General features: G+C 39.0%; 1 protein-coding gene across 4 annotated transcripts in view; it reads left to right on the forward strand.

Annotated features, from left to right (window-relative positions):
• pfn4 (profilin family member 4) overlaps nt 1-15753 on the forward strand; it is a 40778-nt gene extending 25025 nt beyond the window's left edge. For 2 of the 4 annotated variants that reach the window (XM_063035126.1, XM_063035139.1), the window contains exons 2-5: nt 229-357; nt 1452-1586; nt 1972-2077; nt 2566-4493. In XM_063035126.1, coding sequence (XP_062891196.1) covers nt 229-357; nt 1452-1586; nt 1972-2077; nt 2566-2594 — 399 coding nt within the window. In that variant the 3' untranslated portion in view covers nt 2595-4493. Of the gene's footprint in view, nt 1-228; nt 358-1451; nt 1587-1971; nt 2078-2565; nt 4494-5059; nt 5076-15654 lie in introns of those variants that run through there. The other 2 variants (XR_010016311.1, XR_010016313.1) reach the window with 2 other exon arrangements.
• Nucleotides 15754-16143: the final 390 nt, after the last annotated feature.

Genomic DNA, 16143 nt, shown 5'->3' on the forward strand with positions numbered 1-16143 from the left:
TATGTTGGATGCAGGGTTTATCTTTATTGGGATGATTTTAACTTGGTGTTTGTGCAATTGGTTGGTTGGTTACAATATTATTTTGTGGAAAAAAGTGCTAAAGTTCTAATCTATCAATGCCAGAGCCAACGATGACAAAAATACAAATTTAGCATGAAGATAATTTAGATTAAAGTAACTTTTGTCTTGGATTTTGAAATATGATATAATGTTACTTTGTTTTCTCAGGATAAATTAAAAATGGGCGAGTACCACAATTTGTTAACTCAGTCCCTTTTAGCAACAACTCATGTTCAGGACTGTGCAATCATAGAACAGAAAAATCTCTCTGTGATGACAGCCTCCATAGGATTCAAAGTAAGCATTTTGAATTCTTTACAATAGTAGATGATGATTTCAACACTGTGGATAATAGATCAGAATGTATGTTATAAGGTTCAAGAAAATAAATCTCTCAATTTTACCAGAGACAGGTGAGAGTGGATTTTTTTTCAATTCCTATGAGAAGAGAAAGTACTGGTATGGAGGCACTTGGAAAAATTCTTTATTTCTCCCAGTGGGAATAGGACACCGAGTTTTACCAATAGGCTACAGTCTATAAATTGAAATGTTAAGGGTTTTTTTCAAAGACACTGTTTGAGTAGTTTTAAGTCAGTAACTGCAGCACCTTTTGTAGATAGTACATACTGTATCCACGTTATTCTGGTGGTGAACAGATCTCATGTTTAAAGTGTTCTATGAGTTACCAACTCATTAGTCTGTCTTGTCCTGAATGGCTTTAAGTTCTGAGCATTGTTAAAAATGCGCTCATCTAGATAATGGGAGGTTATTCTATTACACTCATTAAATTCATGACGTCCCTTGGTGAAAAAGATTTGAGAAATCACTCATTGCAGGATATCCAGCTCATGATGTTATTATAATCGCACTACTTATCTGACCGATCCAAGTGAGTCACTGATCAATTGTAACTCCTAGGATATTGATTATGGGGAAATCTGATGTCCAGTGACTTCAGTTTTATCCTTGATGCCACATTTGGGTAAATGTTGTCTTGATGTTAAGGGCAATCACTCTTACCTCATCTCTGAAATTCAGCGGCTTTGTCCATGTTTCCACTCAGGGTGTAAGGAAGTGTTGAGTTAGTGAAACTCAAACTGAGCACCGGAACAGATGAAAGAAAATTCAAAGCTGCGGTGGATATACTGATTAGTAAAGAGTTTTTGCAATATAAATCTAGAAATATTAATCTAGAGAGAGCATATGTAGAACAAGAAAGAATTATTTTAGACAAGTGTCCTTTCATCAGTCAAATTGTTTCAAGGTCTGACAGAAATATTCAGTTACTTGTTGTGTTATAGTGAAGTTAGCCTTACCTGTAACAAACCATAGAATGTCTGACAAATAAAATAAAGATTTCCAATAACATGAAGGACTTTTTTTTTTGTCAGTTGGATACAGAGGAAATTCAAGCCTTCTGGAATGCTTTCAAGCAACCAGACATCATTCGAGAATATGGCCTCTTCTTTAAGAATATAAACTACATATGTGTCAGAGCAGATAAGGATTCAATATACAGCAAATATGTAAGATGAGAATTTTCTCAATCTAAAATTAATCCATTTCTGTTCACTTCATTTATGTGTTTTAAACTATGCACCAAACCCTCTTTGAGGAATATAAATTGTTAGTTCATGAAACTGTTTGAACTGTTAGTATAGATCTGAATAAGAAATATTTCAGGCATAGATAAGTTGCTAAAGTTTTATAAGCTGCTTTATTGGTCTAAAGTATGATTTTCTTTTAATTTATTTTTACTTGCATTTTATAAAGGGAGTGTCAAATCTGATTTTCATACATTTTGAGTCTTTTATTCAAACCATGTATCAGCAGTTTTTTTTTGTTAATTGAAAAGTAATGCATTGCAATGAACCAAACAGTTTAATAAGTTTTACTGTTTGTTTTGAACAGAATGAAAGGGGTCTTATATTGGTAAAGACTGGAATGTATATAATCTGTGCCACCTACACAAAGGGGATGTATCCAAGTGTATGTGTTGAAGCTGTGGAAAAATTGGGTGAGTATTGGGCAAATTTTATTCTTATATTTGTAAAAGGCATGCAGTATGTTTACAGTACGTACATTTTTAGAAGCTATTTTTAATATCCTGGCAAGAAACTTACTAGGCAAGATCAGTGATGTGGAGTGAGAAGAAATGTAACAACTCGTATGTAAAGAGGATTAAGTAACAAAGAGCCAAGAGTTAGGGTTAATATCAGTCATGCTCATAATGGTGAAGGACTGGAAGTCTGGCAGTTTTTACAAATCAGTTATTGCTATTTCAGTAAAGACAGAATAAAGCATATTTTTCTTTTAATTTATTTTACTATTACAAAAAGGAATATCAAATTTAAGTGTTGTGCAATTTTTGAAGATTTCATCTTTCTCTAGTCTGATGGATGGACAAAATTTTTTTGTGATTCATACAAAAAATATGCTTCTCAAGCTCAAGTAATGTCTGCCTCTTGTGAAAACATCTAATAGAAATTTGTTTCTTTATTTAAGGTGACTACTTCAAAACAAAGGGCAAATAATTGGATCAAAGACTGGATGTATGGTGATTCACGTGTATCCAAAAACACACTGAATAAGGGAAAGCAACTTGGTAAATTATGCTTGATTTTCTAAGGCTCAGGCACATCACAGGCTTTCTTCTATCTATCATTCTATTAGAAACGAAGTCAATATTCCATCTAAGATATGAAGATATTGCTAAAATCTATAACGCTTTACATAGTATTTTAGGAAACCTTTTACTTCTAGAAATAAATTCAAAATCTTACTTATAGTTTACAAGTCCTATTCCTTCACACCACTGTAACCTTCCAGAATCAGACTGGTACTCCTTTTTGTATCCGTGTTCCTATATAAATTATGACTTGCAGTGTTTGTCATTGCTCAGAATAACATAGAATATATAACTCTAAAAGCAAATCTGTGCTGGATCCTTTACTTCCTGACCAACAGTCTGCAATCAGTAAGGATGGGCAGCAACACCTCCACCATGATTATTCTCAACACAGGTGTCCTACAAGGCTGTATTCTCAGTCCCTTACTCTCCTCACTATAGTCTTAAAACTGTGTGGCCAGGTTCTGCTCTAATTCCATCTACAAGTTTGCAGATGTTACCATTGTAGTGGACTCTTAACTCAAACAACAATGAATAGGAGTACAGGAAGGAGAAAGAGAGCCTAGTGACATGGTGTCATAACCAACAACCTTTCCACCAATGTCAGCAAAACAAAAGAGCTGATTATTGACTTCAGGAAGGAGGTCAGTACAGATGTTACTGCTTGTATCAGTGGTGTTAAATTTGAGACAGTTGAAAGCTTCAAGTTTTTAAGTCTGATTATCTCCAGTAGCCTATCCCAGTCTAACCAGGTAGACACCGCAGCCAATAAAGCTCATATGTGCTTCTGCCTCCTTAAGAGGCTAAAGGAATTTGGCATGTCCCCTTTGACCCTAACCAATTTTTATCAAAGTGCCATAGAAATCCTATATAGATGCATCACAACTTGGTATGACAATTGTAACCACAAGAAACTGTTGAGTTGTGGATATAGCTCGGCACATTACAGATATCAGACCCACACAGATAAAATTACCAACATAATCAAAGACCCCTCCCATCCCGGACATTCTGTCTTCTCTCCCCTCATATAAGCAGAAGATACAGAAGACTGAAAGCATGTACCACCAGCAGCTTTCATTCTATTCCACTAGGCAGATTCTAATTCCACTGTTATAAGACTATTGAATGATTTCCTAATATGATAAGATGGACTCTTTATCTCACAATCTACCTCTTTATGGCCTTCCTTTTTTTCTGCCTGCTCTGGAACAGAAACACTTTATTCTGTTGTTTTTCCCATGAAATACGTAAATGCACTTCTAATGAAATGCACAGACGGTATGTAAGACTAGTTTTTCACCGTCTAGTTGCATGTGACAATAAGCAAATTTACCAATTCCATTTTGTTATTAAAATATTGAACATTGTTCATTAAAAATGTAACGCACAGGGCTATTGGCTCGTGTTTATCTAGGGGAAACCCTGTCCGCCCGCCAAACCGTCTCTGCATAGTTGCTGTGTAATGCCACCTGGTACAAACTCACACATCAAATATCAGACAGCACACAATGTACGATTTACAGATTACACTTTATAAATCTTACTGGAACTATGTAATTAATAGCGATACAATATAAAAGGAAAGTAAAAGGTGCCAAACCTATCAGAGTTCAACCACTTCATGCACAACTGTTAGAGCTCAATTAACAGGGTCTTCTCTTCGTTCCACCATTCGATCTCCGCCAACCTCCTCGACCCGCCACCTGGGACCAACCATGGCGGTCGACCAGAGCACGTCCAGCACGTCCTTCCTCTTCAGTTCTCCTCCCAAAAAACCCGCGCACTCACCCAGGTTCCCACACATACAGATAGAATAACATAGCTTCCATTGGTTAGTTCCTCTGTTATCTATAACTATAACCCAAACATTTCAGCTACAGAGAACATTACCTCTTAGTTAACATTGCAAAGAAGCCATTTCATTATTACACTTCGGAGAAGCCATTTTATAATTAGCAGTTAACATTACAGTTAATTTTACTGAGAACCCTACAAATACAATTTCATTTTTCATAAACTATTAAATATTAGAATATAACACTAAACTCAATTCCTCTTATGCCAACTATTTCATCTCAGTATCTGGATTCTCTCTCAACTCTCCTGTACTTAGTCTACTTTTCTTTTCTAAGCTTTTAGCCTCAACCACTCCATATGGTAGGTAGTTTTCCATTCCAGCTTCTCTCTGAATAAAGACTGAAGAAAGACTGAGGAAAAAAAAGAACAATTCTCTTCAGTTGTTAGATGTATTTATAAAGGCCTTTATATACATCACATGGTTTAGGATTATTCCATAATGTAAAAGCATTTGGAGTATAAATTTATCTTGGTTGTTTGCATGAAATTGTTACCACGTTACCTCCACAGGCAAAGAATACCCCTTACTTACTGAAGAGGCTGGAGACTATTTTATGTTTCCTTATTGTCTGTTTACTTGGAGTCATTTGATCACATGGTGCCACATTATTTCTGCTCAATGCATTTCAATTGCAATTAAATTTCATGTGACTTGTGCAGAGAATAATTTTTATTCTGGTTTGTCTGCATTTGATGCACAAACCCACAAATGTTCCCAGAAATGTGCAATAATGTACAAGACCATAAATTATAGGAGCAGAATTATGCCATTTGGCCCATCAAGTTTGCTCCACCATTTTATCATGACTGATCCATTCCAATCTCCTGCCTTCTCCCCGTGTCCCTTCATGCCCTGACTAACCAAGAAGCTATCGACCTCTGCCTTAAATATACATAAAGACTTGGCCTTCACAGCAGCCTGTGACAAAGAATTCCACAGATTCACCACTCTCTGGCTAATAAAAATTGATCATCCATTTCCATTCTAAAAGGATGCCCCTCTTTTCTGAGGCTGTGTCCTCTGGTCCTAGACTCTCCCAACATAGGAAACATCCTCTCCACATCCATTCTACCATTTGACAGGTTTCATTGAGGTCACCCCTCAGTCTTCTGAATTCTAGTGAATGTAGGCCCAGAGGCATTAAACACTCTTCATATGACAAACTATTCAATCAGAGAATCACTTTCACGAACCTCCTTTGAATCCTCTCCAGCTTCAGCACATCCTTTCAAAGATAAGGGGTCTAAAACTGCTCACAATACTCCAAGTGAGACCTCACCAGTGCTTTATAAAATCTCCTTGCTTTTTGAAGTGAATGCTAACACTGCATTTGCCTTCCTCACCTCAGACACAACCTGCAAATTAACCTTTGGGGAATCCTGCAAAGGACTTCCAAGTCTCTTTCTGCCTCAGTCTGTTCTATTTTCTCTATATTTAGAAAATAGTTAAAACTTTCATTTCTTCTACCAAAGTGCATGACCATACACTTCCCGGCACTACATTCCATCTGCCACTTCTTTACTCATTTTCCTAATCTAACTAAGTCCTTCTGTAGCCTCGCTACTTCCTCAAAACTACCTGCCCCTTCATCTATCTTTGTATCACATGCAAACTTTGCAACAAAGCCATCAATTCCATCATCCAAATTATTGACATACAACGTATAAAGAATCGGTCCCAATACAAACCCCTGTGGAAACCACTTGCCAACAGCAGCCAGTCAGAAAAGGATCCCTTTATTCCCACTCTTTACCTCCTGCCAATCAGCCACTGCTTTATCTATGCTGGAATCTTTCCTGTAATAGCTTGTTAAGCAACCTCATGTATGGCACCTTGTCAAAGGCCTTCTGAAAACACAGAACATCAACCAATTTTCCTTTGTCTATCCTGCTTGTTATTTCTTCAAAGAATTCCAACAGAGTTGTCAGAAAAGATTTTTCCTTGAGGAAACTATGCTGACCACAACCTATTTTATCATGTGCCTCCAAGTACCCTGAAACTCATCCTTAATAATCAACTCCAATATCTTACCAACCACTGAGGTCAGATTAACTGGCCTATAATTTCCTTTCTTCTGCCTCTCTCCCTTCTTAAGAGTGGAATGACATTTGCAATGTTCCTGTCTTCTGAAACCCTTCCAGAATCTTGTGATTCTTGAAAGGTCATTACCAATACCTCTACAATCTCTTCAGCCACCCCCTTCAGAACTCTAGCACGTACACCAACTGGTCCAGTTGACTTGTCCACCTTCCAACATTTCTTCTCTATGATAATGGTAACATCACACACTTCATGACCCCTGACACGTGGAACTTCCACCATCCTGCTAGTCTGTTCCACACTGAAATCTGATGCAAAATACTCTATCAGTTCATCCACCATTTACTTGTCCCCCATTGCTACCTCGAGCATTGTTTTCCAGTGGTCCAATATCCACTCTCACCTCTCTTTTACACTATATGTATCTGAAGAAACTTTTGGTATCTTCTTTAATATTATTGGCTAGCTTACTTAAGTATTCCATCTTTACCTTCTGTATGACTTTTTTAAGTTGCCTTCTGTTGGTTTTTAAAAGCTTCCCAAGCCTCTAACTTCCTATTAATTTTTGCTCTATTACAAAGTGTACATGCCCTCTCTTTGGCTTTTATGTTGGCTTTGATTCTCTTGTTAGCCTTGGTTGTGTCATCTTTCCTTCAGGATACTTCTTCCTCTTTGGGATATATATCTCCTATGCCTTCCAAATTGCTTCCAGAAATTCAAGCCATTGCTGCTCTGCCATCATTCCTGTGAGTGTTCTTTTCCAATTAATCTCTCATGCCTCTGAAATTTCCTTTACTCTACTGCAATACTGAGGTTCTCTAATCATAGAAACATAGAAAACTGACAGCACAATACAGGCCCTTTGGCCCACAAAGCTGTGCCGAATATGTCCTTACCTTAGAAATTACCTAGCGTTACCCATAGCCCTCTATTTTCCTAAGCTCCATGTACCTATCCAGGAGTTTCTTAAAAGACCCTATTATTTCCACCTCCACCACCGTCACCGGAAGCCCATTCCACGCTCTCAGCAGTGTCTGCATAAAAAAAAACAACTTACCCCTGACATCTCTTCTGTACCTACTTCCAAGCACCTTAAAACTGTACCCTCTCGTGCTAGCTATTTCAGCCCTAGGAAAAAGCCTCTGACTATCCACACAATCAATGCTTCTCATCATCTTGTACACCTCTATCAGGTTACCTCTCATTCTCCGTTGCTCCAAGGAGAAAAGGCCGAGTTCACTCAACCTATTTCTCGTAAGGTATGCTCCCCTTAAGGCAACATCCTTGTAAATCTCCTCTGCACCCTTTCTATGGTTTCCACGTCCTTCCTGTAGTGAGGTGACCAGAACTGAGCACAGTACTCCAAGTGGGGTCTGACCAGGGTCCTATATAGCTGCAACATTACGTCTCGGCTCTTAAACTCAATCCCATGATTGATGAAGGCCAATGCACCGTATACCTTCTTAACCACAGAGTCAACCTGCGCAGCAGCTTTGAGTGTCCTATGGACCTAATATCCCTCTGGTCCTCCACACTGCCAAGAGCCTTACCATTAATACTATTTTCTGTCATCATGTTTGACCTACCAAAATGAACCACCTCACGCTTATCGGGGTTGAACTCCATCTGCCACTTCTCAGCCCAGTTTTGCATCTTATCAATATCCCACTGTAACCTCTGACAGCCTTCCATACTATCCACAACACCCCCAACCTTAGTCATCAGCAAATTTACTAACCCATCCTTCCACTTCCTCATCCAGGTCATCTATAAAAATCACAAAGTGTAGGGGTCCCAGAACAGATCCCTGAGGCAAACCACTGGTCATCGACCTCCATACATAATATGACCTGTCTACAACCACTCTTTTCCTTCTGTGGGCAAGGCAGTTCTGTATCAACAAAGCAAAGCAATGTCCCCTTGGATCCCATTCCTCCTTACTTTCTCAATAAGCCTTGCATGGGGTACCTTATCAAATACCTTGCTGAAATCCATATACACTACATCTATGGCTCTACCCTAATCAATGCATTTAGTCACATTCTCAAAAAAATTCAGTCAGGCTCGTAAGGCACGACCTGCCTTTGACAAAGCCATGCTGACTATTCCTAATCATATTATGCCCCTCGAAATGTTCATAAATCCTGCCTCTCAGGATCTTTTCCATCAACTTACCAACCACTGAAGTAAATCTCAGTGGTCCATAATTTCCTGGGCTATGTCTACACAACTCTCCAATCCTCCGGAACCTCTCCAGTCCCCATTGATGATGCAAAGATCATCGCCAGAGGCTCAGTAATCTCCTCCCTCTCCTCCTACAATAGCCTGGGGTACATCTCGTCTGGACCCGGTGACTTATCCAACTTGATGCTTTCTAAAAGCTCCAGCATATCCTCTTCCTTAATATCTACATGCTCAAGCTTTTCAGTCCACTGTAAGTCATCCCTATAATTGCCAAGATCCTTTTTCGTAGTGAATACTGAAACAAAGTACTCATTAAGTACCTCTGCTATCTCCTCTGGTTCCATACACATTTTTCCACTGTCACATTTGATTGGTCCTATTCTCTCTACTCTTATCCTCTTGCTCTTCACAGACTTGCAGAATGCCTTGGGGGTTTCCTTAATCCTGTTCGCCAAGGCCTTCTCATGGCCCCTTCTGGCTCTCCTAATTTCATGCTTAAGCTCCTTCCTGCTGGCCTTATAATCCTCTAGATCTCTATCATTACCTAGTTTTTTGAACCTTTCGTAAGCTCTTCTTTTCTTCTTGACTAGATTTACAACAGCCTTTGTACACCACGGTTCCTGTACCCCACCATCCTTTCCCTGTCTCATTGGAACGTACTTATGCAGAACTCCACGCAAACATCCCCTGAACATTTGCCGCATTTTTTCTGTACATTTCCCTGAGAACATCTGTTTCCAATTTATGTTTCCAAGTTCCTGCCTGATAGCCTCATATTTCCCCTTACTCCAATTAAACGCTTTCCTAACTTATCTGTTCCTATCCCTTTCCAATGCTATGGTAAAGGAGATGGAATTGTGATCACTATCTCCAAAATGCTCTCCCACTGAGAGACCTGACACCTGACCAGGTTCATTTCCCAATACCAGATCAAGTACAGTTTGTAGGCTTATCTACATATTGTGTCAAGAACCTTCCTGAACATGCCTAACAAACTCCACCCCATCTAAACCCCTCACTCTAGGGAGATGCCAATTGATATTTGGGAAATTAAAAGCTCCCATCATAACAACCCTGTTATTATTACACCTTTCCAGAATCTGTTTCCCTATCTGCTCTTTGATGTCCCTGTTACCATTGGGCGGTCTATAAAAAACACTTAGTAGAGTTATTTCCATTCCTGTTCCTAACTTCCACCCACAGAGACTCCGTACTCAATCCCTCCATAACTTCCTCCTTTTCTGCAGCCGTGACATTATCTCTGATTAGCAGTGCCACACCCCCACCTCTTTTGCCTCCCTCCCTGTCCTTTCTGAAACATCTAAAGCCTGGCACTTGAAGTAACCAATCCTGCCCCTGAGCTATCCAAGTGTCTGTAATGGCCACAACATCATAGCTCCAAGTACTGATCCATGCTCTAAGCTCATCTGCTTTGTTCATAATACTCTTTGCATTAAAATAGGCACATCTCAAACCATTGGTCTGAGCACATCCCTTCTCTATCACCTGCCTATCCTCCCTCTCGCACTATCTCCAAGCTTTCTCAATTTTGGTTCACTGCACAATGCCCAATCCAGAATAGCTGATCCCCTAGTGGGCTCAACCACCAGTTGTTCTAAAAAGCCATCTTGTAGGTTCTCTAGAAATTCCCCTCTAGAATCCCGAACCAAGCTGATTTTCCCAATATTGAAGTCCCCCATGACTATTGTAACATTGCCCTTGCAGTTTCTATCTCCCATTATAATTTGGGGGCCTGTATAGAACTCACATCAGGGTCTTTTTACTCTTACGGATCCTTAGCCCTATCCACAATAATTCAACACCTGACTCCATGTCACCTCTTCCTAATTATTTGCTTTCAGTTTTTTTACCAACAGAGCAAGCCTCCCCTCTCTGCTTTCCTGGCTATCCTTTTGATGCAAAATTTATCTTTGGACATTAAGCTCCCAGCTATAATCTTTCAACCACGTCCCGGTTTCCCTTCCCATAAAACTGCCGTGAAGCTCTACTTTTTAAATGTTGAACACGGACCTGACTGAAAGGTTGCTGTTTCTACGCACTGCCTCTTGCTGAATGGTCGCTCCTCAACTCAGAGAAACTGCCGCGAAGCTCTGCCTTTAAAATCTCGATCACCATCCTGTTTGAAAGCTCTTTTTACCTACCCTTGACGTTGATTATCCAACTGTGGCACATGATGAAATCCTGTTTGTAATGTTCAGTGGTGCATACATTGTTCCGGCAGTCATTGAGCCATGTCTGCAGAAATAAATTTCCACTGTGCCTGCAAGGCCCATTCTGCTTGACTTTGAGAGTACCCCTCTTGCTTGATACCACATTAAGTTTGGGAGAAGGTCTGGTGCCAGGAGGTCATGGTAGAGATGGGATTGTAAGGAGGGAGATGTATATCAAAATTAATCGATTTAGTGAAAATTGCAGATTAATATGTTGTTAGGCAGGGATGGGAAAGGATCAATGTTCGGGGGTAGACTTGCCTTGATAATCCAGGGATCTAATCCAGGACACTAATGTACCCAGGACCCCATTAAGTACATGTCTTCTAGTCCCCAGACACCTCCTTTCATGTCAATGGCCATTTCCTAGTTCCTGCTTTTACCAACTATTGTTTTCTTGATAATCCCATGAACCCTACCTTTCAGCACTTACAATTTTATTGCAGATCCATACCTGCCAACCTATCTACTTGACTGAAACTCCTCCAATAATAGACTACCCTTGATTAACGTATTGTCAACACACAAGTTAGACCATTGAGTTGCTAGGGCAAGCTTATCCCCAAATATTGATTCTACCCCGAACAATCCCCTACACTTTATACTGCACACCTTACAATCTTTGTACTACCACCATTTTTACCAATCTTGTAAACTCAGTGTGGAATGAAAGAGTCTGAATAAAACTAAAATCAAGGGACATCAAAAAATACTTCAATGTTTGGGGTTGTGACTCTAAAACAGAAAATTAATCATGGTTTTTGGAGATCATTCCTCCCTGTCCCAAGACATCACTGCAGAAGTTCCTCAAGGCAGAACCGCAAAGCCAATCAACTTTCTAGTTACTTCTGAATGACTTTATTCTTATCATCAGGTCAAAAATTGAGATGTTCACCAATGATTGCATAAATTTCAATTCCATTTGTTATTTTTTCAGTAAATAAAGTGGTCAATATATACATACTGCCTGATCTAGATAACATTTATGTGTAGCAGTGGCTGGTTGGGAAACGCCAGAGAGTAGTGGTGGACAACTGTTTGTCAGATTGGAGGCCAGTGACTAGTGGTGTGCCTCAGGGATCTGTACTGGGTCCAATGTTATTTGTCATATAAATTAATAATCTGATGATGGGGTGGTAAATTGGATGAGTATGTATGCGGATGATACTAAGATAGATGGAGTTGTGGATAATGAAGTAGGTTTTCAAAGCTTGCAGAGAGGCTTAGGCCAGTTAGAAGAGTGGGCTGATAAATGGGAGGTGCTACATTTTGGTGCATACATGGTAAATGGTAGGGCATTGAAGAGTGCAGTAGAACAGAGGGATCTAGGAATAATGGTGCATAGTTCCCTGGTGGAATCTCATGTGGATAGGGTGGTGAAGAAAGCTTTTGGTATGCTGACCTTTATAAATCAGAGCATTGAGTATAGGAGTTGGGATGTAATGTTGAAATTGTACAAGGCATTGGTGAGGCCAAATTTGGAGTATTGTGTACAGTTTTGGTCACCAAATTATAGGAAAGATGTCAACAAAATAGAGAGAGTACAGAGAAGGTTTACTAGAATGTTACCTGGGTTTCATCACCTGAGTTACAGAGAAAGGTTGAACAAGTTGGGTCTTTACTGTTTGGAACGTAGAAGGTTGAGGGGGGATTTGATAGAGGTATTTAAAATTATAAGGGGGATAGATAGAGTTGATGTGGATAGGCTTTTTCCATTGAGAGTGGGGGAGATTCAAACAAGAGGACATGAGTTGAGAGTTAAAGGGCAAAAGTTTAGGGGTAACATGAGGGGGGAACTTCTTTACTCAGAGAGTGGTAGCTGTGTGGTACGAGCTTCCAGCAGAAGTGGTTGAGGCAGGTTCGATGTTGTCGTTAAAAGTTAAATTGGACAGCTATATAGACAGGAAAGGAATAGAGGGTTATGGGCTGAGTGCAGGTCGGTGGGACTAGGTGAGAGTAAGAGTTCAGCACAGACTAGAAGGGCCGAGATGGCCTGTTTCCATATGGTAGGCTAAGAAGTGACACATTATTTTGGTTAAGCAATGACGATCTCCAACAAGTGAGAGAATTTAACTAGCTGCTCTTGACATTTAATGACAATACCTCATTGAGTTCCCCATCATCAACATCCTGGTGAGCAATAGTAATCAGATATTGAGAATCTTGCCACAACAATCACTTCCTAACACTCCAAAATCTTTCTATCACTTAAAAGACTAAATTTGAAGTGTGACAGAATGCTCTCAATCAGAATTCCTTCTAGGCCAGGGGTCCATGGACTCCTTGCTTAATGGTATTGGTCTATTGCATAAGCAAAGTTGGGAAGCCCTGCTCTGGACTAGATGACTGCATCTCCAATGGTATTCACTAAATTTCATGATACCTAAAGGAAAGCACCTCACTTAATTGGCACCCCTTCCAAGATCCTAAACATTTCATTTTCTCTGTCTCCTACACAGAGTGGCTGCAGTGTGTAATATCTGGATGTAACCAATTGCTCAACTACGTACTCTAGCAATAGTACCCAAACCAGTTCCAAAGTCCAAAGACAAAGGTAGCAGAAACACAAAGACACCATCACCTACACATTTCCCTCAAATTTCATAGGTATTACTGTACCTTCATAATTACTGATCTAAATCCTAGAATTCCTCCTTCGTAGGATTGGGAGAGACCCTTAAACAGTAGGATTGTAGTGATTCAAGGTGGGGACTAATCACCACTTTTTAAAGGCAATTTATAGGCCAGCAAGGCCATATCCTCAAAAAATAAAATTAAAAAAGGTGTTCCTAGATCTTCTTTACTTTCTTTTGGGGAAGGATTTGAGCATGCAAGTCCTTCTTTAGAGTAAAAGATAGGTCTTGCACTCTACTGAATTTGCCACTAAAGAACAAACTGCCTGTTGTAAACTGTCTGGGTTATGGGCATTTATAGGTACCACACATTTTCGTGGCACTCTCAAAACAGCAGCCTTTCTAATCAATCAATTATCTATTTTGCTATTTATATTACTTTATAAATTAGTTGGACTTCTCACAGCAGTGGTCACAGTGATAAAAAAAAATCACGGCTCCAAAGTGATCAGTAGCTGCACTTCAGAATTAATCTTCAGGCTGTATAGTATTTTAGGAAGTTCTGAGTTAGATAATTGCACTTTCTATGTATAAATCTTTACCTCTAGAATGCAGAAAGGATCTTATGAAAACAGACTGTCTTTCAGCTTTGACTTTTATTATTTTTGTGAAAAATATTTGTTTGCATTGAGATAAGCCATTTATCTGCATGTTTCCAAAATAATCAAAATGATTGCAACATTTACAATAATCCTACAGAATATTAAGAATGTAAAAGACAGTATGAAAAGGCTTACATTTAAAAACAGCACCAATATTCAAATAATTTTACTCAAAACGTTTTAATATGTTGCTCTCAAAAGCTGGTATAGTACAAATACCAGCTTTTGATGGAACTGAAGCAATAAAAACCATTGTAATTCAAAGTTAATGTGAAGTACGGTCGAAGTACAGGGCTAGATCATACTGCTCCCTAGCTGATAACTGAGGAGAGAATGCCAATGAACACCATCACTTGGATTATCTTATTCCTGATTTCTATGCTTGAGTATTACAATGTCGATACTGAGTTGGAGGTCAAATGCTGTGACATACGACATCACACTTCACCATGCAGTTGTTTCTGTTATTCAAGTTTACACCAAACAGCACAGCCACCTTCATCTTGTTGGAGTCACCAAACCTGATGAGTGAATTCTTTTACTCATCTTTGTTTCCATTAGTTTAATATGATTAAGTATTGAATTTTATTTGATTTTTTAAAAAAATGTTCACATCTATTTCAATTATTCTTAAATGTATCAAATCCTCAGGCAGGGTTCACCAACTGAGGCCCAGGGATTCTTCTGTATTACAAGATGTCAGTGATGGTGCTCCCTACGAAGCCTTTGATTCAAGGGGCCTCAAAAAGTCTACATGAAGAAATAGTGCAGGTTGAAGTGCTAGCAAAAGAAGTGGGTAGGTTTGAGTGTGATTTGTCCAAGTCTATTTCATGATAAATATAATGCAAAAGGGAAGACCAGAAGATTATGTCACACTTGAACTCAGCTTTCAATTACAGAAGCTGTTTCATTTGTAACTTCTATTTTAACTAGCAGATAATTATGGAGGACAGTTATCTGTATTCCTTTTTGCACAGAATCACAAGGTCGCCAATTTACATAGCATATTTTCCCCAATTTACTTTTCAAATATGAGACAGCAGTAGTTTTGAATATTAAAGAAGCTTTTACCCCAATTAGAACTTACACCAAAGGGGTTTTTTGTACCAAGGCTTGCCATATAAATAAATATCAATGTGCTAGAATATACAACACATCTAAAACAGCTTTGGCACTTGCTGTATTGGAATTGGTGATATGCTGTACATCTCCAAAGCATAGCCAGCAATGATCACATATGTACATAACCACACTATTTCAAATCTTTGTCTAATGTCATAATAAAATTGTTTATTTTCTCTTTCATTTTCTCATCAATGAACTTCTTGAATTGTTCTCGTTCCTGTAACCGGTCATGCTTCTGTTTCTCCACTTCTCTTTGATAAATACCATCAATGCTGGCCATACGACGCAGTTCTTTGTGTGTCAGATACTGGATATCACCATCATCTACATTTCTTCGCAAGGACATGGTTGACTTAGACCTTCTGAAACAAGATGGCCCTGAAGCAATTTCATTAACAGAGGAGGGCATGTGAGATCTTTTCTTCACATATTGTTTTCCCACAAGCTTTGCATCAAATTCATCTTGAACATAAGAATTCAGACTGGTTCTGCCATTTAATCCAGCCCAAGTACCCAACAAATTTACATGTTGCTGTCCAGATTGCAAATTATTTTGTGTCGAAGCAGCCATTTTACTCCTTCCAATAAACAAAGGATTCATTTTAACACCCTTTGAATCCCAGTCTAAATTTGTCTCTTCTTTGTCGCCCCTGCTTGCTGCTTTTAATTGCACAATTAAATCATCTAATTTAAATTTTTGAAGTATTGATTTTTGTCTTAGCATATTCTGAAGTTCCTCTGTTACAGTTGTACTTTCTTGCTGCAATGATGACAGAAC

The sequence above is a fragment of the Mobula hypostoma genome, chromosome 2, assembly GCF_963921235.1.
Source record: "Mobula hypostoma chromosome 2, sMobHyp1.1, whole genome shotgun sequence".
NCBI lineage: Eukaryota > Metazoa > Chordata > Chondrichthyes > Myliobatiformes > Myliobatidae > Mobula > Mobula hypostoma.